The sequence below is a fragment of the Chiroxiphia lanceolata genome, chromosome 6 (assembly GCF_009829145.1).
Source record: "Chiroxiphia lanceolata isolate bChiLan1 chromosome 6, bChiLan1.pri, whole genome shotgun sequence".
Taxonomy (NCBI): Eukaryota; Metazoa; Chordata; class Aves; order Passeriformes; family Pipridae; genus Chiroxiphia; species Chiroxiphia lanceolata.
In genome coordinates this window covers 28,983,403-29,007,107 of record NC_045642.1, presented here as the reverse complement: position 1 = coordinate 29,007,107, position 23,705 = coordinate 28,983,403, and the positions used below count along the sequence as shown (strand labels likewise).

General features: G+C 43.7%; 1 protein-coding gene across 7 annotated transcripts in view; it reads left to right on the top strand.

Annotated features, from left to right (window-relative positions):
- SIPA1L1 (signal induced proliferation associated 1 like 1) overlaps positions 1-5,799 on the top strand; it is a 208,887-nt gene extending 203,088 nt beyond the window's left edge. For all 7 annotated transcript variants that reach the window (XM_032690200.1, XM_032690204.1, XM_032690201.1 and 4 more), the window contains 3 exons: positions 2,287-2,401; positions 2,880-2,961; positions 3,714-5,799. In XM_032690200.1, the coding sequence (XP_032546091.1) occupies positions 2,287-2,401; positions 2,880-2,961; positions 3,714-3,857 (341 nt within the window). In that variant the 3' untranslated portion in view covers positions 3,858-5,799. The remainder of the gene's footprint in view (positions 1-2,286; positions 2,402-2,879; positions 2,962-3,713) is intronic.
- The last annotated feature ends 17,906 nt before the right edge of the window (positions 5,800-23,705 follow it).

The following is a 23,705-nucleotide window of genomic DNA, read 5'->3' as shown; positions in this document are numbered from 1 at the left end:
TCATTTAAAATACCAACTCGAGTCTTAAGAGCCTGAAACTTTATATGTAATACTCAGATACCATTTCTTCATACTGGAATTCCTCTGTGCTGTGGTTTGGCCAAATCTCTGTGAAACTGGCCACTTCTCATGTCATGTAGAGCAGTTGCAGGCATCACAGCTGGTGTGGAAAAGACATTTGGCACAAAAGTACAAAAATAAAGTCAAATAGTAGGGGAAAAGCATGTGAGCACACTAATGATTGCTTGCTTAACTGCACTAGCAAGAAGTATACATAGTGCAGCTGAAGCTTGCTACCAAGATAACTTGGGAAATATGTCATGTTGGTACATACTTTTCTGTTGCCATTCTTCCCTTTGCATACTCTGAATACATAGATTTGCATGTGTTGTTTCCTCCTATGGCACTTTCCATCTCCATGACACTTAGTAAACTGAAGAGAACTGTAAGCTGCTTAGATACATTTGAATTTAAAATTAATGCAGTTTAGACCAAAGGAATTTACCTTAATATTATCCAATGGGAAAGTCTTCTAGGCTTGTTAACAGGAGTGCCTGTTCCTAATATCTGCATAATATTGTCCCACCTTCATGGAAGTGTTTTCACCAATCCTGAATCTTTTAGACATTATTCAGCATGGTTGGAGAAGGCTGTGAAGTAACTTGATTTTCTTGGCTGTTCTCTGGTAGTGGCCTCATACATCATTAAGTTGTCTACATGGGTGTTTAAGATGTACATTTATCCTCTGCTCTGTTGCCACAGGAGTAATAGGAGCAGCATGGCTCATATTTCTGCTATGCAGTCTTGGGGAAGAGTATTCAGAGTAAGCCTTGGTCCTCAAGAGGAGATGAATTTGTAGTGATGGTCTTTTCACCACCACATAAGGGTGAAACTCAGGTTTTAATGCATTTCCCTGTGATTGGAAGCTTCTGTTTAAAAGAAACCTGTTTCTTAGTGAGATTTATTTGACTGTCCTCATTAACCTGAATCCCTCAATTTTGTAGGCCCCAGACTCACTTGTGTTTCTCTTTAGAAGTGTGAAGACAGTCAGTGTGGTCAAGGTAACAAACTGACAGGTCAGATGAAGAAGAGCTGGGGTATTGTGTTGGCCGGCACCTTCATCCCACTGCTATGAAAATATGTTCAAATTTGACTTGGAGAGGGATCTCAGTATAATCCCATTGGTCATTGGTTGTCTGGTCTCAATATAATCCTAGTCTCTAGTCTCTGCAAGGTGCCAGTAGGGATTGACAAGTACCAAGGAGCCTAAATTCTGATTTGTGATCCTGGACACCCACCTCTTCTGCACCATTGATTCATGTCTTCAGCACAAGACCCCGAAGTTACAAATAGTGATATCTGTACTAGCTGAAAGAAAAACTGCCTGGATCCCTGAGCTACACCAAACTTTAGTATTTTCATTCACAGGGGGGAAAAATAGAGGAGCAGGAAAAACTCTTTTAAATCTTAAGGCATGTTAATTTTAGCCTTGTTGAAAGCACAAAATAAAAATCTGCCAAACAGAAAAAAATGATACTGTTCTGTTTCCAGTGAGAGCCCAACAGCTGCTGAGGGAGAAAGAGGTTAATTTATTAAACTAAATGTGTTGATGTTACTGTTTGTGCTAGGAAACTCCAGAGGTAGGAGGAGTTGGTAGTTTACAGTCACACTACATGTGATACTGATGCTCAGATGTGTTAAAACATCTAAGCAGTTACAGGACAAGAAATACAGACACAAGGCAGGAAAGAGGTTTAATGTTTCAATCTGAAAACATTTTATAAGGCATAAGGAAAAAATTTCAGGGATCCTTTATGGAGTGAAACAAGCTAAATATAGTTACTCAGTTATAGGGTAGTGTCATGCCATTGTACCCAGGAAGCTCTGCGCAGCACGGCTTGTTACAGCTTGGCTTCTTGTCCCTCTTGGAACTGGCCTTGCGTGGACCCACATGCACTGCTGGGGTATCTCTGCTTTGCACTCTCCAGCATCTCCCTCCCAGAGAACTTTTTAGCCTCAGAGTGATGCTTGGTCTGTGTGAGCATACAGTGCTGTGCCAGAGCTAGTACTTGCTTGTTGAATCCAGTACAGTAGAAAACTTGGTGCAAACACTTGCAGTGCCAATTTGCTTCTGTCAAGTGGATATTGGTACGTCATATCATCACCTTATCTTGCTTGAGACAGACTTAGATTGCTTTGAGATCCTGCAGCACAGCTGTTGTACTGTGCATGAACAAATAATCATTACTCCTGCCATTGTTTTTCTCTGTATGTTTGCCTTCTCAGTTCAGCGAGCTTCATTCTTTGCTGCTGCTGATGAAAATCACAGGCCTGTGAGTGCTGCCTCCAGTAGTGATCAGGCTGAGGACCAGCTTACTGCACAGATAAAGCCTTACACAGGGTAAGTAAATACACCAGATGTGCAGGCTTCATCATTTATGAACCAAAAATCTTTATTTGGAAGTCATCTCCAGGCTTCACAGAACTCTTTATGAGTTCTCATAAAGAGGGAGGTGGGAGGTGAAAAGAGAAGAATCATAAGTCCAGTTGAACCTTTTTGCAGGTTCTTTCTTGTCTGAGGTGTTCATGAACCTATCCAAAGCAATGGTAATTCAAGGCACTTAAAATGAGTTCAAGTAGAGAGAGGTCAAGTGATGGGATGGCCCCAGTTAATCATGAGTTAAATTTTTTCTGTTGTTTAATGTGCTGCATGTGTTCCAGGTACTCTTTATTTCATTCTTTTTGTTCATTTCGTGAATTCTTAGTGTACCCGCGTGCATACCTTCATAAAGCCACTTGGTATAGACAAGGCTGTTAGCTACCCTATGTGAAAACAGTTAATCATATCAATACCTATTCTTGTTTCCTGCTTTCAACAGTAAAGAATCTCCTCCAACTCTCGCCTCTAAAGTGGACCAGCTGGAAGGTTTGCTGAAGATGCTGCAAGAAGATTTAAGGAAGGTAAAGCATTTCATCTACAGAAGGATCTGTAAGACATATATTTAGTGCTGCTGGTGGTGCTAATAACTGTGTAATCCTGCTTTGCCATGCCTGAGCCTTTGACAGTCTCATCCTTGTATGAGAAAAAGACATTTCTTTGCTACTTTTCTGAGGCTTCTGATTATGCATGGCTAGGATAGGGTGTCTCAAACTGTAGGTGTTTGATTCCTCTGCTTAAATTAGGAGGGTGATTTACAGTACCTTCACTCCTAATTCAGGTGACACTGCAACAGGCTTGAAGTTAGTCCATGTAAATGCATCCTGCTGATGTTGAAAAGTTGACAGTGTTATCTAAACATGTAATTTCTACTGTGAAAACTTCCTGTATTTTGTCAATGCCTACTTGGTCCAAGAAGGATCTGCTGTGGTGAGATGAAAAGTCTCTCGGGGAAGTATTTGCAAGAACATCCCTATCCCTTAGTTAACCATCAGCACTTGTACATACGGAACAGGTCATGCCCAGTTCTGTTGGACCACCTGGTGAGCCAGCTTCTGTATTAGAATTTAATACAGAGAAATCCTGTTCATGCAAGCAAAACACAAGGAAGAAAATGTCACTAATGTCCCTTGGATATAGATCCATGTACTGTTGCACATAAAATCCTTATAAAGAATGAGACTTATGCTCTTTTAAGAGGTTCTTGCTGCTCTAGATAGATGAGAAGCATGACCTAAAATTTCCACTAAGATCTGTATTTTTCCTTATGCCTAAGGAAAAAGAGGACAAGGCCAGTCTTCAGGCTGAAGTGCAACATTTGCGGGAAGACAACTTGAGGTTACAGGAGGAATCCCAGAACGCAACCGAAAAACTGAAGAAATTCACTGAATGGGTTTTCAACACAATTGATATGAACTGAGAATGGTGTGCAAGGAAGGAAACTATCTATGAATATTATTACTGGGACTTAAGCTTTAATGCCACCTTAATTATGACATGTGAAAGTATAGTCAGAGCAATTCCCTGTTCTTCATCCTCCAATAACCCTTTTTTGCATCTCTGCGCGCACTCAGAACAATTGCAGATCAACAATCAATGTCTGCCTTTTGTATAAAAAACAAAGTAAATAATTTTAAAAAGGTAAAATAAAAGTTTAACTGCTAAAATGTGAATGTCTATTTTTTGCACATTGTCTCTTTATCTGTTACGTACAAAATGATTTGGAGGCAGGATCAGGCTTACTGTTCCGTGTGCCTCTGTTTCCATTAACTCCTTTCTCTCTGTTTCAGGTAATCTGCTTTTCCTTGCAGCTTTAGCAAATATTATGACATCTAGAAAATTAGAAAGAAATGTTTACTTTACTGCTCTTCTAACATTGTTTTCTGAAGTATGCCACAGACAAGGGGATGTAATGCAATGTTTTAGGTGTCTCCTTAGCAATTTGCGCTTGATTACTAGTGCTACCTTCCCATACATTACAGAGAGCGCGTGTCCATAGTGTATGGTACAGTACAACCAGCATCATAACGTTAGGAGAGAGACTAGAGAGGTGAGCCATGGGTGAGGCATATTATCACACATCTATTGCATTAGCATTTCTGGTGGCCTTTGTTCCCTGTGGAAACAATGGCTGCAAGGACCTTTACAAACAGCAGAACCAGGCATGCTGCAGTTCATGTCAGGCAGGCTGGGACATAACTGAGTACTGTTGCTGGGTCGGTAAAGTACAGCCCCCTTCCCTTCCAGGGGAGTGTGTTGCTTGCATACATGCAGAAGACTTAGGCTGAAGTTGTAAAGAGATTAGGATTTCTTTTCCCTGAAATGTCTCCATGAAAATCCACACAAACCATCTCTGTGTACTGCCCTCCCATTCTGTTTCTCTGGACTTCTCAAATCACAGCAGATTTGAGAAAAGTTTATTCAAGTTGTGTTTTATTGCATGAGAGATCTTATAAATCCCTTACTATGGAAGATAGAGGAATATGTAAAGGGGAACTAGAGAAGTGTATTTTTTGACGCACTGGGACAGGATTGGAGCTCCGAAATCGCCAGTCCCTAGTGAAACTGTCTAGCATGAGTTTTCCCAAACTGCTTCATGCCAGCAAAGTTAATTTCTTGTTCTTTGAAGGAACAGCTAACTTGCCACAACGTGTTACCTCTACAGAAAATACCTTTTAGGTGTCAAAATATGACTTTTAAGCGCTGCAGTTTGCACATCTGTGCAGCATGCTGAGAAACCTTTTCTACTCTCCCTTCTGAGGATACAGTTACTACCTTAGTAAATATTGCCTTGCATAAAGTGCAGTGTATTTGGGGGTTAATTTGGAGAGCATCCTCTCCCTCCCCTTTCCCACATTCTCAAATAAACAGATTAAAATCATTGGCATAATTTTGTCACAGACTTCCATGCTCTTTTCAAATCCCTTTTTCATGCTCTTTAATCTTACTGCACACAAGTACACACTACACTTCAACCTCAAACTTCATTTGTGATGCTAATCCCCATGGAGTTCTTCTCTAATGTTTTGTCATGGAAATGGATCTCTTTGGAACTATTTCTGGAGTGCTTTTGTAAAGGTTTAGAATGTCTTGGGTTTTTTAATGACTTGTATGAAGGAGATTTATATAATGCCTGATATTATTTGTAAATGGGAAATATTGCTAACATCTCTGAGCATCCTGAAGTCTTGCTTTTATTCTCTTTTATTTTTAAGTTTGGTTTTATTTTATTTCAAAAAATATTTTGGGACTTGGGGCAGACTATTTATTAGAGTTTTGCAACAGAGTTCTTCTTGTATGATGCCACTGAAGGCTACTTGTAAAATTCTGACAATAAAACTCATTTTAAAGGTTCTTCTAAACCATTTTCTTCTGATTTTGTTGGATTTGTTGTTTAAGACTTTCCAGAGTGTCCATTTCTTCTTGCTTTCTTCTCGTACCACTCTTCTCAGTGCTTGTTGATACAAGAGTTCCATTCTCTGTCAGATTCCTAGTTTTTATCTGTTTAAAGGCCATTACTTTTTAGGTAAAAACCACTTTATCCCTTGACTTTTTACTTGTATGATTGCAGCAATGTATTTTCTTCCCCCATTTGCAACCTTTAACAGAGACTGAGCTTCACCAGAATGACAGTAAAGGAGTGGCAGCGGTTTTTTATAATTTATCAGGATTTTAGTACTTACTTGGAAAAACTGAAGCCAGTGTAGGTGAAAATCAAAGTCTCCTGGCACGCCAAACCTATGAGCATGTAACAATAACATCAAGTGTTAAGGCTGGGGGGGGAGATAATCAATTTGTTTTGTTTTCCAGATCTCCTCCTTTGAGTTGGGAGATGGCCTTGGACGTATTTTGAACAGATTTTTTTTTGCCCCAGTGGATCAGCTTTCGGCACAGCTCAAAAATGTGGAACTAGGTCAGCCTGCAGGAAAGCGTCTTCCAGTTCACTGAATAGATTCCTACAAGGCATGTGGGGAAAGTAAATTCATCTCTTTCTAGCAGTTACCCAACCAAGAGAGCTCTGAAGCAGCAAGAGCAAATAGACGCCATCTGATGAAAAACTGAGGTTGAACCTTGAAAAGAAAACTAGATGCTGTCTCACAATTTGTAACTGTGAGATTGATATTGGTAATTGAGTTCAAGGAGAAAGTTTCCTTCAGGTCAAGGAGTTGCCCTGTCCACATCCATAATGAATTAATGCCAGAGGTTCCCATGCTCCACCACACACACTGCTAGGTCAGCCTAGACCAGGGCAAGATCCAACTTGCAGGCATCTCTTTACAGAGTGTGTAGTTACTGGCCTAAGCAGAAGGTGAGTGGCTGTGGGAGGAGTGTGGGTAACAAGGTCTGCCTTCCTATTTCCCCCAATAGAGTGATGGTTTATATTCCTGGAAACAATTTTGTATTCCTTATCTACATTCCAGTGCAAAGGTGCTGTTCTCCTTGTGACAGATTTTTGGATAACTGGATGGGGCTGGTACAGCAGCAGAAGTCTGTCTTCTCTCAAAATCCGCCAATCAGAGTATGGGAGGGTGTCACTACAGAGGGGCTAGAGCTTGCATGACAGATAATACTCTTATCAGAAGTGATGCTGTGTGTAGGTAACAGATCAGAGAGTAACAACGTGTGGTAAGAGGTGAGCTGTGAGGAACACAGGAGCAGAGATTGCAAGGGGAGAGGCTGGTGGGAAGGAGACTGGGAAGTTAGTTATGGGGTTAAGGGAGAGGAGGTGTGGGGATGAAATACAACACTTTCAAGCTTTACTCTTCTGAAAATGTGGTTACTGTTGCTTCTGTGGGAAGCTGTGTTCCAGCCCAGTTAATGAGGATTGTGAGAGAATGTTTTCTCCAGCTTTTCTTGATGAGGGAATGATCCCCATGAAGCCATCACAACCTGGGAGGATTGACTCGCCTGCTTTTAAAATCTTTATGTAATCTTTCCTTGTCTCCTAGTGCCTTCTTTGGGGCTGACAGCTAGCAAATCCTCTTTTAAAGCAGTTGGCTGTTTCCTAGCAGACAGTTCAGTGTGGTGTTAGTCCTGTATGTGAGCAACTTGCTTTGCTGCAAGACAGCAAGGGAACAGAGGCAGTTGCAGCTTATCACCTGGTATGGCAAGTTGGATTCCTTGGAGAAGAGATGACACTGTTCCTCCTCCACTGCTGCAGCTGGAGCAAGGACATGGGCTTTGCTGAAGTGGTTACTAATGGACAGGAGCTGGGCAATGAGATGGTGAGGCTTGTACAGATGCCTTCACCTGTTCCTGATGGTAGCTGTGGTGAGGAAATCCTTCCCGTGCTTTTTAAGGCAATGCTGGAGAGAAAAGAAGCTCAAAAGAAGCTCATAGAAATATTCATAGCTCTGCAGTAAGAGCAGCTTTAGTTGGGCATGAGGGCAGTGAGGCTGGGGAGTTCGTGTGAGTCAGACTTTTTGGAGGCCATGGTCTAGATTTGGAGCTCCAAGGCAGGCATTGGCTGATGGCAGCCGCCTACATCCCATTTCTGCAATGAAAACCAGCTCCAGCCAATGTCTGGGAAAAGCAGATCCTCTCCCACTTTGCACAGCAGCAGCTGGGGAAGTCGTGCTCAGTTTTGGGGAGACAGAGCTGGCTGCTGGGGACCTTATGGGGTTTTGCCCCACACGGTATGCAAGGTCATAGCAAGTAAGTCCCACTCTCTGGCTTTTCATGTGCTTGCACGGACCTGTCTCCCTCCACAAGGTGATTTCAAGTGTGTCACAACCAGCTTATGTTTCTCCCAGATGTCTGGTGTCTGATTTAAAGTGGGCTGGGCTGTTTGTGGCACAGCAATGTGCAGACAACTCAAGTGGGAGCACTTATGGGAAAGTAAAGCCAGGGTGCTGCAGCAGCCTCATGGCTTTACCAAACCGCAGGGCTGGGGGCTGCAGGATTTCACAGAATCACAGAGTATGGTGAGTTGGAAGGGGAGATCATTGAGTCCAACCCTTAGCCCTGCACAACCAGTAGCTTGATGGGTGCCGAGCATTGTTTTCTCCACTAATCAACTTCCTACAATACAGTTCTGCTTTGTTTCTAGAGATTTCCCATTTCTGTACTTGGTACCACTTATTCATGCTTTAATAAGGGCCTAGATCGAGCCCCCTGGTTGTCCTGTGTCCAACACACGTGCTGCCAGGTGGGGAGCCGCAGCTGGGGCAGAGGATGCTCTCGGCAGCCAAAAAAGGCCCATCAGCTCTTGGCATCAAAAAAAGTCAGAGACTGAAACTAGGATGTGTTCAAGGAACTAGGACTGAACATGATTTCCTAACCTCATGTTGTGATAGTGGCAACTGCCACCAACTAGTAATTAAAAAAAGGTTTCACACCACGGGCAAAAATCAGGGACTTGTCCTGGTGCTGTTTTCAAGTTCATTCCTGTTCCTTCCTCTTGCTTCTTCCCACCTGCTCCTGCACTTTTCTTCCAGCAGTGTGTTCATTTTGTGTGGTGGCTGCTGACTGCTGTTCTACCTCCAGGGATCTGGTACAGCAAGAGAGACGACTGCACTGATCCTGGCAGCAAACCTGTGGCTGAACTGAAGAGCTCAACTGCTCACTTGATTTTGTGAAAGGAGTCAAGGCATATTTACATCTTCTTTGTATCTCAAACCCAAAATGAGTTTGCTTAGCTGGAGCTGGGAGGCTCAGTGATAACTTAGCTGTATGGAACAAGCTATGTCATGCCCAAATTGCTGTGTGCCAGAGATAACGCCTGGGATGTGTCTACCCACACACAGCAGAAACAACCAGTGTGTGCTTGCCTGGCCCTTCCTCCCTTGGGGTTTCGGCACAGTCCAGCTCTGCACAGAGGAACTGCCCAGAGTTCTGCTGTGCCAGCTTCTGCTGCAGGCACATGGATAGTGGTTTGGGGACACTTCAGTCTCTTGTTTGCTTTCTGACCCATCACATTTGATCCTAATAGTGGGATTATATAAGTACATACCTATTTGCTTTTAACATTATTTGCAGCATCTTTTTTGTTGTTGTTGTTTTCAAACTACTTGCAAGCATTTGACAAATGCTGTTCTTCCTTGTTACTGATTCACATTGATACACTGGTCAGTCATCATAACCTGCAAGTCTTAATAGCATTACTGACTGGCAGATTGTTTTGTGACTTTCTTTGCTTCATATTCTTCCTCAGGTCAGGCTCAACATGCAGCCCAGGGAAAAAGAAGGGGCAGAGGAGTATATAGAACTGCCTTCTTGCCTCTTATTGCTTGCCTGTGTTCTGCCATGCTTACAGCTGTTGCAAGCTGAGAATTTTGCATGTGTGAAGTTTTCTAGCTGATCTAGTCAGCTGGAAAGTCCCTCGTGGAGAGCAAATATCTGAGAGCTGCACTGTATTCTGTTGTTTATGCACGAAGGAAGAAATTGCCTCCTTGATGAGGTTACACCTGTAGCATGGAAACATGAGTTTTCCTTTTTGTGATTTTTCTTTCAAGGCTTCCATGGCCTAAAAGCAACACTGAAACTAGAATTAGTTCCACAGCTCTGATTTGTTTGCCCTAATTTCACAGTTAAATCTCAGTTCTCCACTCACTAAAACCTTGTAGTGTTTGGCCATATTTGGTTTTTAAGTAAGCAGTCTTTATTAGACAGTCAAAATATGCATCTTACACAGAGGAGAATCATCAGAATCAGAGATGTAGTGTGGGTCTCTGGTCTGCTGTAAGGTGTCCTCCCAAAGTCCTGCAGTCCTGTCATGCTACCTGCATCATGTTGTCTTTGTGGTTGGAGCGGGCAGAAATGATGGGAAGTTCCTCAGGGAAAGGTGCTGGCAGGCAAAGACATCCCCGACTAAGGTCAAGCAAGGACAGACAGGTTCTTCACACAACAGTCAACAGAAGAGCTGCAGCTGGCCTGGACAAGAGCCCTTGAGGTGTTTTCCCAACAACCCAGTGGCCAGCAGAACAGGAAAATCCAGGACTGCTTGGTGTGAGATGCCAACCATTTCTTGACGAGAAAAGGGAGAGGCAGAATGTAAGCACACCAGTCTCACTGAAGTTTCTCAAGTAAGAAGCAACAGATGCCTTTGGAAAAACAGAGAAGGTTTTGTTTAAGCTTCATGAGGTGTTGGGTTTGATTTTTCAGGTTGGGGGTGGGATTTTTTTGTTGTTTTTTAAGGGATACTGCTCACTTGCAGTCTAGTCTATTTTAAAATAGACTAATTTTTAGTGGGTTTGTACAGGGCAGATTTGAAAAGATGAAGTGGCAGTGTTTAAATACACAAAGGCAGAGTCAGTTTCACAAGGTGCTGAAGCAGGTTAAATGCTGAATTTCTGCTGCCTTCTGAACCTCATGTCTGCCCTCACATGAGGGGGGAAATCAGCAAGGTTTTCCCTTACATAGCTTTGTACTTGTGGGCTTTGTAGCCACAATTAGTTCAAACCAGAAGGCTTGAAGGGAAAGGGCCATGCTTTCAGAACTGCATCTCTTTGGGTTGGGAAAGAGAACAGAACTTGAGTCCTTTGGGACCTGAAAAAAGGTTGCAAAACAAGAAAACAGGCCCAGATTTTTCAAAGGCACCACAGGGCTGGCTGTTGGGAGTCTGAGGGAGATCTCCCAAAGGGCCTGAGCAGGCAAGGTGCCCAGCTGGCAGCAAACCCTGCATGCCTGCCAGGAGCACAGGGCAACTCTGTGCTCTGGAGGTCCTCGGCCTGCCACTGTGTCCAGACTGAGCTCAGAAAACTATGTATTCCTTTTTTAAATACAATTAATTTACATGCCTGACTTATGTCCAGTTGCATGGAAATGAAAAGTTAGTACAACAAAGCAGGAAATTTTATCAGTTAAAAAGAATAAGTATAACAGAAAATGAAATAAATTTATTAGACCTTACTGTTTGAAAAGGAGAAGGTGTTATTTTTGGCTAGTGAAGTGAAATGATTGATCTAGATCCTCCATGCCATAACTTCTAGAATTGCTAAATCTTTTTTTTTTTTTTAAATCTAGGTTAGAAAAAGTGAGATAAGTTTTCCTTCTTCAGTTTCCCATTGGTTTCTCAGCTATAAATGAGCTGATCACTGTATTACACTAGTTGGAAAACCGAAATGAGGAATATATTCCTTGCATCTGCATGGGGAGCGCCTGTTGGTGAGACACAGCTGTAGAGTTTCAGGAACCATTGATTCCTGGGTCTTAGTCAGTGGTTTCCACGCATTCATTGGATTACCTGTTTTTTCAAGTGTCAGTAAAAAATGTCCCATTGGAGTTATTTTCATATAATGTTAATACTGTTAGCAGACTGTAGCATATTTATGTCTATACTAGTCTATGCTGGCATTATTTTAAAATGGTAGGATCAGGAAACTCAATTTATACATATGAGTAGTGCTGGGAACAGGGCCTGGAGAGCCAGGTTTGAAAGACTCCTTTCCCAGATCTGTCATGCTGCTCACATGAGACCAGAGGAGACAATGCAAAGGTCCCCTGCCAAAGTACTCAGTAGTTCTGCACACAGTCTTCAGGGCACCAGTGTTCATCATTTAACTGCTATTGTGTACTGACGAGGTCAAAGCCTTGTATGTAAGGCATGACTAAAAATCACTTTCTGCAATGAATTTACAAACCAAGGCATTCAAAATCAGTAGCAACCTTTGAGGACATCCTAATCTTAGTGCCATCTACTTTCCTCCAGGTTCTCTGTGGTCTTGGTCTGATAACACATACCTTAAGCCACCTGACAGGCAAATTGTGGGATGTACAGTAATCCATTCATTATTTATTCATACAAGGCTTTGGTAATCAAACTATTCAGAGCCTTGTAATAGTATTTATCAGCCAGTCTTGCAGAGACTTCTTAAATCTTAACATATTTGCATTGCCTGCCATGGGAAAATGTATTAATGGATTTGTTTTCACATTTTCAAGGAATGATGTAGCATCACAGACAGAACTAGGCTGATTCTGAAATAAATTTAAAGAAAAAAAAATCAAAGTGCAGAGACATAGGATGTTATGTTTCTGGCCTGTCTGTAGACATCTGTATATTTAATGCCTTGCTGACAGCAGCTGAAAGTTTCTTCTGCTGTCATGTCTATGCTGTGAGATAGTTCTGATTTAATTTCTGAGAGAAGGCATATTAATAAATTAGTTCTTATTAAACTGAAAAAAATTTTTGTTATCCTCATCTAGGCATGAATAAAATAATTTTTAATTTATTTGATTTAGTATTCTACTTTTAATTTATTTGATCTGAAGAAGTACTCCCCATTTGGGGTGCATGTGAGCTCCTGGGGCTGGGAGTGTTGGATGAGATGGAAGCCAGCCTGGCTCAGTGTTCCAAACTGGGCATCAAGGTACAGATATAAGAGCAGGGCTGACATACAGGGTTATTCCCCTAGAATACACCTGCAGCAATTTGGTTTAGGGACTTCTTGACCAGAGGAGTCATGACTGTATGCAAAAGCTCTCTGTGGATTTTCTTCCATGAACTTTTGGTTTATGTCTTTCAGAACCTGTGTAAGCTTCCTGGATCTGTCCCACAGAGGCTCTGCAGCTAACCCCCTTCTACCTTATTTGGCACCCATCAGTTCTCTTGACTCTCCTCCCTTTATACAAGCAGGGACAGCAAATGATCACTCCCTATTTACTGTCTCCAAACTACTCATGGTTTAAAATACTTTTACTGTATCAGCCTTCAGTTGTCTTTTCCAGTCTTAGTCTGGCCTTAATTTTACTTTTTGTACGGAAGCACTTTCAAATCTTTCTCATTGCTCTTCTCTGAGGCCTTTACATTCTACTAAGTCCTTCTACAGATGGCAGGACCAGGAATGAGTGCAGTCTTTGGGATGAAGATTCACTGCTGTGTTATTCACTTTCTCCACTGTGTTCACACTATCCCTTCCCAAAATATTCCTAACACTTAATTTTCTAACTGCTATGGAACATAAACTAAGTTGACATTATTTCTAAGAATTAGCTCGAGAGTCCATCTTGATATAATGAGGTCAGCACTGTTTTTCTCATGTCCTATATTTTGAATTTCTAGGTTGCAGTTTTTCTGCTGTCTTCTCACCTTGTCACTTGCCAGCATATGGTTGCTTTGCAGCTCTTCGCAGATAACCCTTCTGTTTTACTCAGCATATCCTCATGCCACTGGGAGGTTTGTCACATTTATTACTCACTCATTTTCCAGGTAATCTACTGAGTCCACCAAACATTGCTTGTCAGAGCACTAAGTCTCAAACACAGTGAGATGTTAACAGGGGACTTCCAGGACACACACAAGCAGCTCTTCGTGCCCCTTGGCACGCCTCCCCACCTGGTCTTCTGCCTGCTGTTCTGTTCTTCATTCCAAAGATTACTTGGAGGTCCTTCACCCACAACAGCTGTTGTGTTCCTCAAACCTGTCTTCTCCCTATCCTGTTTCCTTTCATTGGGTTTTCCAACTTCTCCTCCAAGTGCAGCATAGGATTTGGTAATCCTGTTTCTCAGGTCTCTCCTTCCAACTTACCTGCTAGATGTTAGGGCCCCATTCCCTTACCCATTGTAGGAGTTCTGGGCATACACATCCCTGCATTGTTTCCACTTCCAGTGGTTCTGTCCCAAACCATTTCCCCATATACATCATCCCTCCAAGTGTCTGAAGAGAGTGCAAGACTGTTCAATAGTTTAGGTGTTCTCTGGGAGAAATAAGAGTAGGTGGATGATGGAGACTGGACTTTACTTTGAAGAAGGTGGTTGAAAGAAACCTTTTCAGATCTACATCTCTCTCCCTCTCTCTCTCTCTCTCTCTTAATCATCCTCATGTGTGGGCTGTATGCAATTCTATCACTCATTTCCATTGCCATTGGTTCCACTTTCAACTGGAGAAACCCAATACTCACTGAAACAGCAATGCATAAAATAGAACCTAAATGACCATCACCAGGCTAGAAATTCCCATCCCTGAGTCAATGCATATTTTACTTGCTGTGATGGTGTAAAGCTCTGGAGGGGAGCACAGAAGCAGTTCCCCAGCTCAGCCCTTTGGCACTCCTATCGTTAGGACTTTGCAGATGCAAATCACAACTCTCTCTTGCCCAGGTAAAACAAAGTACTTGCACTTATCCCAGAGAGACAAATCCTTTTATGTTCCCCAAGAACAAGTTAGGCATAATGAGACCTTTTCTATACCTAACATCTGTGATAAAACTAGGAACCCTTAGTAGGGTATTAGCTGATACGATACTCTAAAGCACTTTGTAATTCACTTTTTATTAATGAGGCCCGACAGCTATTTCCAAAGTGTGTTTCAGAACTGCATGGCCTCCATGGAGAGGCTTCTTCTTGCTGTGTCAGGTACTTTGGATATTGAGAAATGATAAAAAATAGGTTTGCGTGTGGCAGTTTTCCTCCAAGTCTTTTAGGAAGGAAGAAGAAAACAGTAAGCCATTGGCAGGACAGACCCAGGACTTTGGCTTCAGGACTCTTTTACTCTCTTTGGGCTCATAATCACATGGACCTAACTGCTTCTCCCATCGCTGCTATGATTTCTTCAGGTGTATGCAAAGCCCTTGGAAATTGCCTGGTCCAAGTGGCTTTCGCAGTGCCACAAAGCTGCTTCTGTTTCACCCTCCAGTTATTGCACTTACCAAGCATCCAGTCAGGGGGAGCTGTCTTGCAATGGCTGGGAGCTACTCAGATGGTGGCAAAAGCCCCTCGATTTGGAAAGGATTTTCAGCAGTGGAGAGGGTTTCTGATCCATGCTGGATGAAGTTAATAGGAAGATCTGCACAGAATTCAGGATGTGCTGGCTCACATTGGGTGGGATTTTGGCAGATTGCATGGCTGTCAGATTGCAACGTTATGTGCCTTCGATGGCAGACAGGAACTGGGAAAAGAAGAGCAGATTGTGGCCTGCCAGGCAGCTGGGAAGTAGCCTGATGCAGTAGGAAGGATCAGACATGGTTGAGAACACCAGCTTTTGTAATGATGAAGGGGAGATGGGCAGGAATCACAAAATACTAGCCTTGTCTTTAGCATGTTTTTCTGACCATGGTCTTAAAAACAAACCAACCAACCACTGGAAAGATGAGGAATGTAAGACCTGAAAAATGCCTGACATTTGCAAAGTAATTTTTGCAAATCTAGGGTTGAGGAGGTGTTAGCAATGTTTTTCCTGTGGCAGCTTGGTTAGAGCTTCTAGCCAAAGTCCAGTGGTCCAGGGAACTCAGCAAGATCTTTGACCTTGACCACAAGAAATCAGGCCAGGTTCTGTGTAAGTGCACTTCACTTACTTTGACCAGACCATGTCTACTGTATCTCCCTATCTCACAGATGTTGTAGTTAAGTGGGACTGGTGCTCTAGAACAGGTGACTTTCAGTTGCTGCTGATTCAGCCCTCCGAAGGCTTCTCTAGCTGGCCCTGCAGGGCACTCTGCACGTGGTAAGCCACGTGGAGGATATTTCCCCTTCCCACCAAGTAAAAGGGGAAAAAAGCGAGGGGGGATCCTTCACGGTCCCTGCGATTCTGGGGGTGACTAACTGTTGCAGTCAGTGTGGTCACTGAGACCAGGGCTGTCGGACTTGCACTGGGACCCTGTACTTGCAAGGCAGGCTGTAATCCCTGAAAAGGGCTTTGGCCCAGAGAGTGGGCGCAGTAGCTCCGGGTTGGGCACACCGTGTCCAGGCACTGCAGGCTGCTGAGCTGAGCTGCGCCAGTGCCAGGGGAGCCGCCGCCGCCACCTGGGACCTCCCGGGCCAGCGCCATCTCCGGGCCCGCCCCGCGTGGCCCCCTCTTTTCTCGGGCAGGGCTGTCTTCGCTCAGTCTCCGGAAACAGCCGGGCGAGGAGCCGCGATGTCCCTCCCATTGCCGGGCGAGGATCCGCGATGTCCCGTTGCCGGGCGCGGGGCGGGCCCTGCCGCGGGCTGTGCCGGCGGGAGCTGGGAAGGGCCGGCGCGCCCTCTGCCGGTGCCTGGCGCCGAGGCGGCGGGCCCCCGGCCTCGGCCTGTGTGGGCGTTTTGGGGGAAATAACCTTGCGCAAGTCATTTCATGTCTCTGTTTCAGGTGCCAGTGACAACAGGGGGCACGGGAGCTTCACTTTCTTTGTGAAGTGTTTTGAAGTCTGCTTATAAAAAATGTTACGTAGGAACAGTGCTCTCTGCTAATAAAAAACACTGTGCAGGAGCATGTTAGCGCTGGAATGGTGAAGAGATGGTGCAGCCACACACTTGGGGACTGTGCTGAAGCCCAGTTTAGTGTAATAAATTGCTCTCCTTTGCAGGCCTGAGTGCTGTCTGCTGGGAAGAAGATCCTGAAGCTTATGATTGTTGGTTTTAATCTGTAATCCACATGTTATTTACCACATAAATGTTGCATTCTGTTCCTTTAAGAAATCAGAGCTGATTTATCTTTGGTTTTCAGCTGTGTTTCTGAGGGGCAACTGTGTGTTTCTCAGCAAGTAAATGCTATTGATATTACAGAGCTGTCATGATCAAGAGGAGAGCATGCTGGTACTTTGGCAGCAATTCCCTGGTAAAAGCAAGCATGTAATGCTCTTATTGCATGATTTTCCTATTCTCCTCTTACATCTTCTACAGATGCAGGCTAGAGATTAAAAGAATTGCACATCCTGGTTTTCTAGCAAAACTCACTTTTCTCAAGAATGCTCCTTTAACTTTCTATAAGAGGCAGCTCTGCACAATCACTGCTTCTCCTCCTACCTTTTTATGGATGTAAGGTGTTTTAGATGTGTAGAGTGATTGTCATAGGCCATTTTCCTCCTGCTGTGCTGAATCAACTCTGTAGACAGCAGAGCTTCTCCTCCGCAGGTAGAATCAGCTGTCAAGTGATAAGAAATGTGCAGCTCCTGCTTTTTACACCCACTGTTGTAGACAAATGGATGTGGTTGCTAATCTTAAAACAGAAGCAGAATACACCCCAGTTGTGCCTTAGTGTTTATTGGGATGAAGTTTTCAGTTGTTCAGCTGGGCATAAGGTGGAGGTGGGGTCAGTTTAACCTATAAGCATCATCTGTAAAATTGCTGCTAGAAGTGTTCTTTAGCTAAAAGAAAATGGCTGACTGTTTTTTTGATACTTCCATTTATGTAAGTTTGGTAAGTATGAAAACAATGCTATAACACATCATCAATATATGAATAGCTGGTTTGCTCACAGGGCTTATGAGGCAGAGTTTTTGCCACATTAGGAGGTTCTTTCCTAGGGGCAGCTGGCAGCTCACTGGAACCAAGGAGCAGCTGGATGTAGTGTAGGGCTGCTACTGCTGCTTGGGACCACAGATTTGCAGGCACATTGATTAAAAAGAAAGGGTAATGGGAGGAGGTGTATGCTCTGGAGGCCTGTGCCCCAGCAATGTCCTGAAGGCCAGCCCGTTCCTCCCCCTTTGTGTATGTCTGTTGTCATTACTATCAAAATCTTTCAGCCCTTTTTCTACAGTAGGCTCAGAGCTGAAGCACTCAGCTGTATTCAGTTAAGCAAGCTGAAAAAGAACAAACAGTTTGGTGAAAAATTTGTCCTTACAGATTTGGCTGAAGAGCATTCTATTTCTACAGTTCCCCCAGGGCACAAGACAGGATTTGGTACTGAAGTGGTATGTAGTACCCTCTAGTCTTCCTGGCAACAAGCAGCAAGAATTGGAGACAAAACTGCATTTACCTACTGCTGGAAATTCATCCTTCTGCACCTGTCTCATTTTTTCTAGAAGGAAATATGGATCAGCAAAACTGTAAGTACCATGAAAAACTGACTCCACTCCTACCCATAAAAAGAAGGCAAGAGAATGCCAACAGGTAACCTGCCAAGCCAGTATGTTTCTCTGATGAACCTGCTTCTTTCATCCTCCATATCCTTCTGCTTGTAAGAAATATTTTGAAACTCTTGGACTCTAGGCAGGCAAATGCAATTCCCTGAAGTTCTGCTAATACTGTTCTGGGAAAGAGACCGTATAATACCAGTAGCAACTTTGTGCAGAGACCTGCCTGTCCTCCTGGCATCTGCAGTGCTTTGCATCATCACTGCTGCCACGATGACATGGGGATGGTCCTTATCGTACATAACCTTTGCAAGTGCTGCAGCCCAGCCAGGAGGATGTGGGATAATTAAACACAGAGGTCTTTCTGCTCAGTAAATGCAAGTTATTTCAGGTTCCCCAGCTGCTCTTCTTAGGGAGACCATCAGCTGCACCATGAGGAAACAAAGGGCCTGTCAGGAGACCAAAGGTGATGTAGCCCGCAAGGCTGGTCCAGAGATCACATTGACACTCAAGAGGACAGCTTGACATACATCTCATTTTCCTCTGGCCTCATCCTTCAGATCAAAATGACCTCTTTGGCCACCTCTGACAGGTCATGTTTCTCTGTCCTCCAGAGCTCTCAGTGTTTGAAGCCAGGTTGAAAAGGCTCATCAGTCCCACAGGTACCTGGCATTCAGTGCATAGCAGTGTTACAGAGCAGAGAACAAATATGTGTGTAGTTGCAGCTGGGAACCTTTACATCTCCCTACAACAGTTCATTCATTTGGGCAGCAGCTGTGGAGCAGTTTCATAAAACTTAACACCACAGGTCTGAAATAAACGTGGTTTTCATGCATGCACATTGCCAAGTGAATAGATTATTAATTATGCAAAACCATAATGAGTTGAGTGTGTGGTCTACACCAGGCCAGCTAGCCCTAGTCAAAGGCATTGTTAAAGCCTGACGTGAATTTGGGGAAGAGACATGGACAGAGGCTGCCCCTGCTTAAAAGCTGTTTTAATGCTGTAGTGACAGCATACTTGGGATGGGTTCCCCTGACTTCTTACCATTCTCCTCTAGCTCAAGTCCTCTCAGGAGTAAGAAGCCTGTTCTTTGTGAAAGCCTAACCCTGAAGTGATCCCAGGCTCCAGTGCTCACACAGACCTCTGCAGGTCTGTGTTCAGCACCTCCTCGGCAGCCTAGGGGAGCAGAGAAGTTGCCTGATATTGCCAGGCCCTCCATGCAACCAAACCTGAGGGAGGAAGGCATCAAAGAGCTCTAATCTCAGTTTCTGGTAAGCAGAGAATAATGCCTGCCATGCTTTGTTATGGACCAAACTAAACCACCTGCTGCTAGGGCTTGTTCTGCCTCAGTGCTGTAAGGCACCAGGGATACTTCAAGGAAGCACCATCAATTATAGATCTGTAGCACTGTATACAATTCAATGAACTTTCCTGATTCTCTCATAGCCATTGCAGTATAAAGCTATCAAATAATAATACTAACAGCACTCTGCTTTAACACAGGAGACAGAGTAATGTTGCAGACTCTTGCCTAAAAATGCAAGGATTAGATCATGAACTAGTAGCTGTTTTGGCATGGGGTGGCCTGGAGTCATTGTAGTCTCCTGCAATGTATACTTGAGGATCAAGCCTTAACTGGCTGTTGTACATGAGGAACAGAAGAGTCTTCTCTTTACATCTAGGGCTGCTTGTGTCACAACATACTTTTAAAGATCTCCCTCAGATTTATCCCTTTGCAGAAAGGGATAGGCAGAAATCCAGCTCTGCAACTCATTTTCCGTAGCTTCTGCTATTCAGTGGTTTATTGTCCAAGCTTACCTCCTCCCAAAATACTGCTGTACTTAGTTTCAACCTTAAAGTATTTCTATAAACTGCATATCCTCTGACCTTGTCCCTCCTTTGAGTTATTATCCTCCCCCAAGGGACTTGGCTGCTAATATTTCAGAGCTGATGATGATGAGACTGGTCTGGGCTGCCCGCCCGTGTGAGTCAGCAGAGCAGGAGTGCTTTTGTCCAGGCTTTACATCATTCATATGCAGAGCCCCTGGTAGTGACTGATACAAAAGCCTGCCTGACTGTGCCCAGTGCCAAGCTCATGAGAAGGAAGGGCCAGTGCGTAGGCAGAAGCAGATTTTCCTTGTGGCCCCCACCTATCAGTATATCATATATGCTTTGTGGGGATGTGTGTTCAACACACAAGCTTTCATATACTGTACTTCTAAAAGTAAGGACTGCTTTTATTCACAGCCAGGTTTCATGGGGTCAGACTAGCACAGATATACTTGCAATGTGCTACTTTTGGTATAATGAGCCCTACCTCCCCTCAGCTATGGCAGCTCCATCATTCCCTTGCCAGGGCTGGGCCAGCTACCGGGGCTCCAGACCTACTAGTCTTAGCCCAGGGACCCTGGCTTTCCTTGGGTGTCCAGGACAAGGACTGTGTAGCTGTCCAGCCTTTGTAGACAGGCTCAAAGCAACAAGCCAGTGTCCAGCTTCAGCATTATGAGTAACACTGTACTGGATGCAGCTGTTCTGTGGGTTCAGACCTAATTTCCCAGCTGCATTATGTCACCCGGAGTCTGAGCAGCTGAAGATGGGGTATGATGGGATATGATCTCCCCTGAGAGGCCAGAGTGTGCATCCTTTGCTCAAACATCTCCACTCCAGGTTTCCTACACTTTTCTCCTAAGGAAGCATGTGTGGTGCCTGCTGCTTGCGCCCACTGGGTGGAGCAGCTCCCTGCTTATTACCTGCTGCCTGCACATCCTCCCTAGAAAGGTTGGGTTCCAAAAAATCACAGAACACAAAAACAGGAAAGGGGCAAGATGACACTGAATGAAGAACTGCTTCTGGCCAGCTAGGGACAAAGCTGAATTTTAACAGCAAAAAAAAGCTAGCAAAAAGCTAGTCTCTGTATAAAAACAAGGTGGGGAAAACCAGTCTCCATAGCTATTGCTAGATCAGGAATGAAAGGGCCACTTCGGGGCCTCAAAGCCCCTTTAAATCTGTCTTTAAGAACAAGCAAGCAAACATAAAAGCTGAAGTTTTCACAAACGTTACCCTTGTAAGCCCCAAGACAGCATTAACTCAGTGCTGTAGCACCAAGGCAGGGCATCACACACAAAGGGCTCAATGGCTGTGAAAAGAACTAGTCAAGATAGTTTAATAAAAATAATTTTCTGTAAAATTTCTATTTTAAAGTGAATGTTTAGGGAGGTTTTAACTTTTTATTTTAGTAACAACTTGGCAAGTAAACAAAGCAAAAAAACACGAAGCATTCTGATAGGGAATTATTTCTAAAATCTGAATAAAAGGGGGTTCATTCATTTATTTGCTTATTAAAGCCCTGATTCCTCCACTTATTCTCCTCTTCAGAAAAAAGATTGCAGGGAATTTTTTAATATGTTGGCTACCTAAAAGTGTCAACTTGAATAAATTTTCTTCATCTTTGTTGTGATTACCACAAAAGAATGAACAAATTCAAAACGTATTTCTCCTTTCCCCAGTAGGGGAAGGAAGACATCCCCACATGCATTCTGTCATAACCAGCAGCATTTAAAGGATGCTCGGGAGGTTTTACAGTCTCTTCTCTTTCTTTTTCCCTGAAGCTGCACGAAGCATCTAGAGAAAAACCCAACAAGAGTGAATGATGCTACAGTCACCAACAGCTCCATCCCATGGGGAAGGTGTCCTGAGAAACACAACTCAGGATCTTCAGGGCTTGCTGAGCACTCCAGGATCAGTGGTAAGGAAGTTCATCTTCAGCATTGGTAAAGAAATTACTGTCCCCTTAACCCTTTCTTTGTCTGGGTAGCAGATGTGCATCTCACAGGTATAGATCTCTTGGACCAGTTGTCTCTTCTTCTAGACCTTTCTGTTCAAGCAGATCTAGCAACAGGAGGCACACAGCCCTGTGGGGGGGGAAAGCCTATCCTACATTACTCTGTTCCCCCATAGAAGTGAGGGTACCCTGAACCCATGCCCTTCCTATGTATTTACTATTCTGTTTTGCCAAGAGATACCTGTATCTCCTGTAGGGACATGCAGTACATAACTGTGAGACTGACAGGCTGATATGTTGTCCGTTTCTGTGACTGTCAACATGGAAGATTAGTCTCTGCATCAGTCCAACCCCAATGAGGTGGTTGTCGCTTTGAGGACTAGGTCAAATTTCTGTAGTCTCAGGCAAGAAGATGTGTCATGGTTTAATTACCCCTGGTAAATAAGCCCTATACAGCCCCACCTCTGCAATGGGATGGGGGAGAGAATCAGAAGTGCAAAAGTGAGAGAACTCGTGAGTTGAGATAAAGACAGTTTAATAGGTACAGCAAAATCAGCATGAGTAAGCAAAGCAAAGCAAGGCATTCACTGCATCCCATGGGCAGGCAGGTGTTCTCCAGGAAAGCAGGGCTCCATCATGGATACTGGTGACTTGGGAAGACAAATACCATCTCTCTGAATGTCCCTTCCTTCCTCCTTCTCCTCCCACCTTTACATGCCAAGCATGACACCATATGCTGTGGGATATCCTGTGGTCAGTTGAGGTCAGCTGTCCCAGCTGTGCCCCCTCCCAGCCGCTTGTGCACCCCCAGCTCACTGGCTGGTGGAATGATACAAGAAGGAGAAAAGGTCTCGGTGCTGTGTGAGCACTGCTTAGCAATAACAAAACCATCTCAACACTGTTTTCAGCACAGGTCCAAAATGTGGCCCCATACTAGCTACTGTGAAGAAAATTAACTCTACCCCTGCCAAAACCAGCACAATACAGTGAGGCTCTTCCTATGGGAGCCTATGAACTTGTCTCAGCTAAAAAATATCTTTGTGTCTCACTAAAAAGCTATAGCTATCAAAGTCTTTGAGGTGCTATGAATCTTTATTAACACCAGTCCACATTCTGTGTCCAAAGCAACTACTGTGCCCCCATTATTCCTGTGGCAGAACAACCATAAAAGATGAGAGGATAGATGGAACCAGAACATACTTTAGCATCAGGAATGCTGCTGCTGCGTTCTTCTGGCCTAGCAATAGTAAAAACAGAGAATCGTTTTCTCTTCCTTCACCACTGCATTTTTTTTCCAGTGCAAGCCAGAGAGCTGTCAGTCCCTTTCTCAGTTGAACTTCCAGCTTTGAAATTGGACTGATCTGTTTGCTACCACTTTTATGCTGTAGGAATTTCTAGTAACATGGGAGGAAATCTAACCGACCTACAGCTTTGATCTAAGTCTTTTCAGAACACAGAAAAAGGCTAAAAGCATTTCTTTAGCTCGGGTGATCAATATGGAGACCATGGCAAAAGTCTGTTCTATGTTTTGAAAAAACATTTCGTATAATTTAATCACATGATTTTGTACTGCAAAACATTGACTTCTGGAAGTAGATTTTCCTGAGGTGGGAAGTAGGAGGTAGACATAACTTATGAATGGTCTTTACAGGAGTGAATGAATATACAAATGGAGTTATTCCAGCAGTAGGATGGCAGACCCATGATAGACAACATGTTGTCTACCCACGGTAGACAACAACTTCTATTAACATATAGCTGAAGGAGGCAGAATATG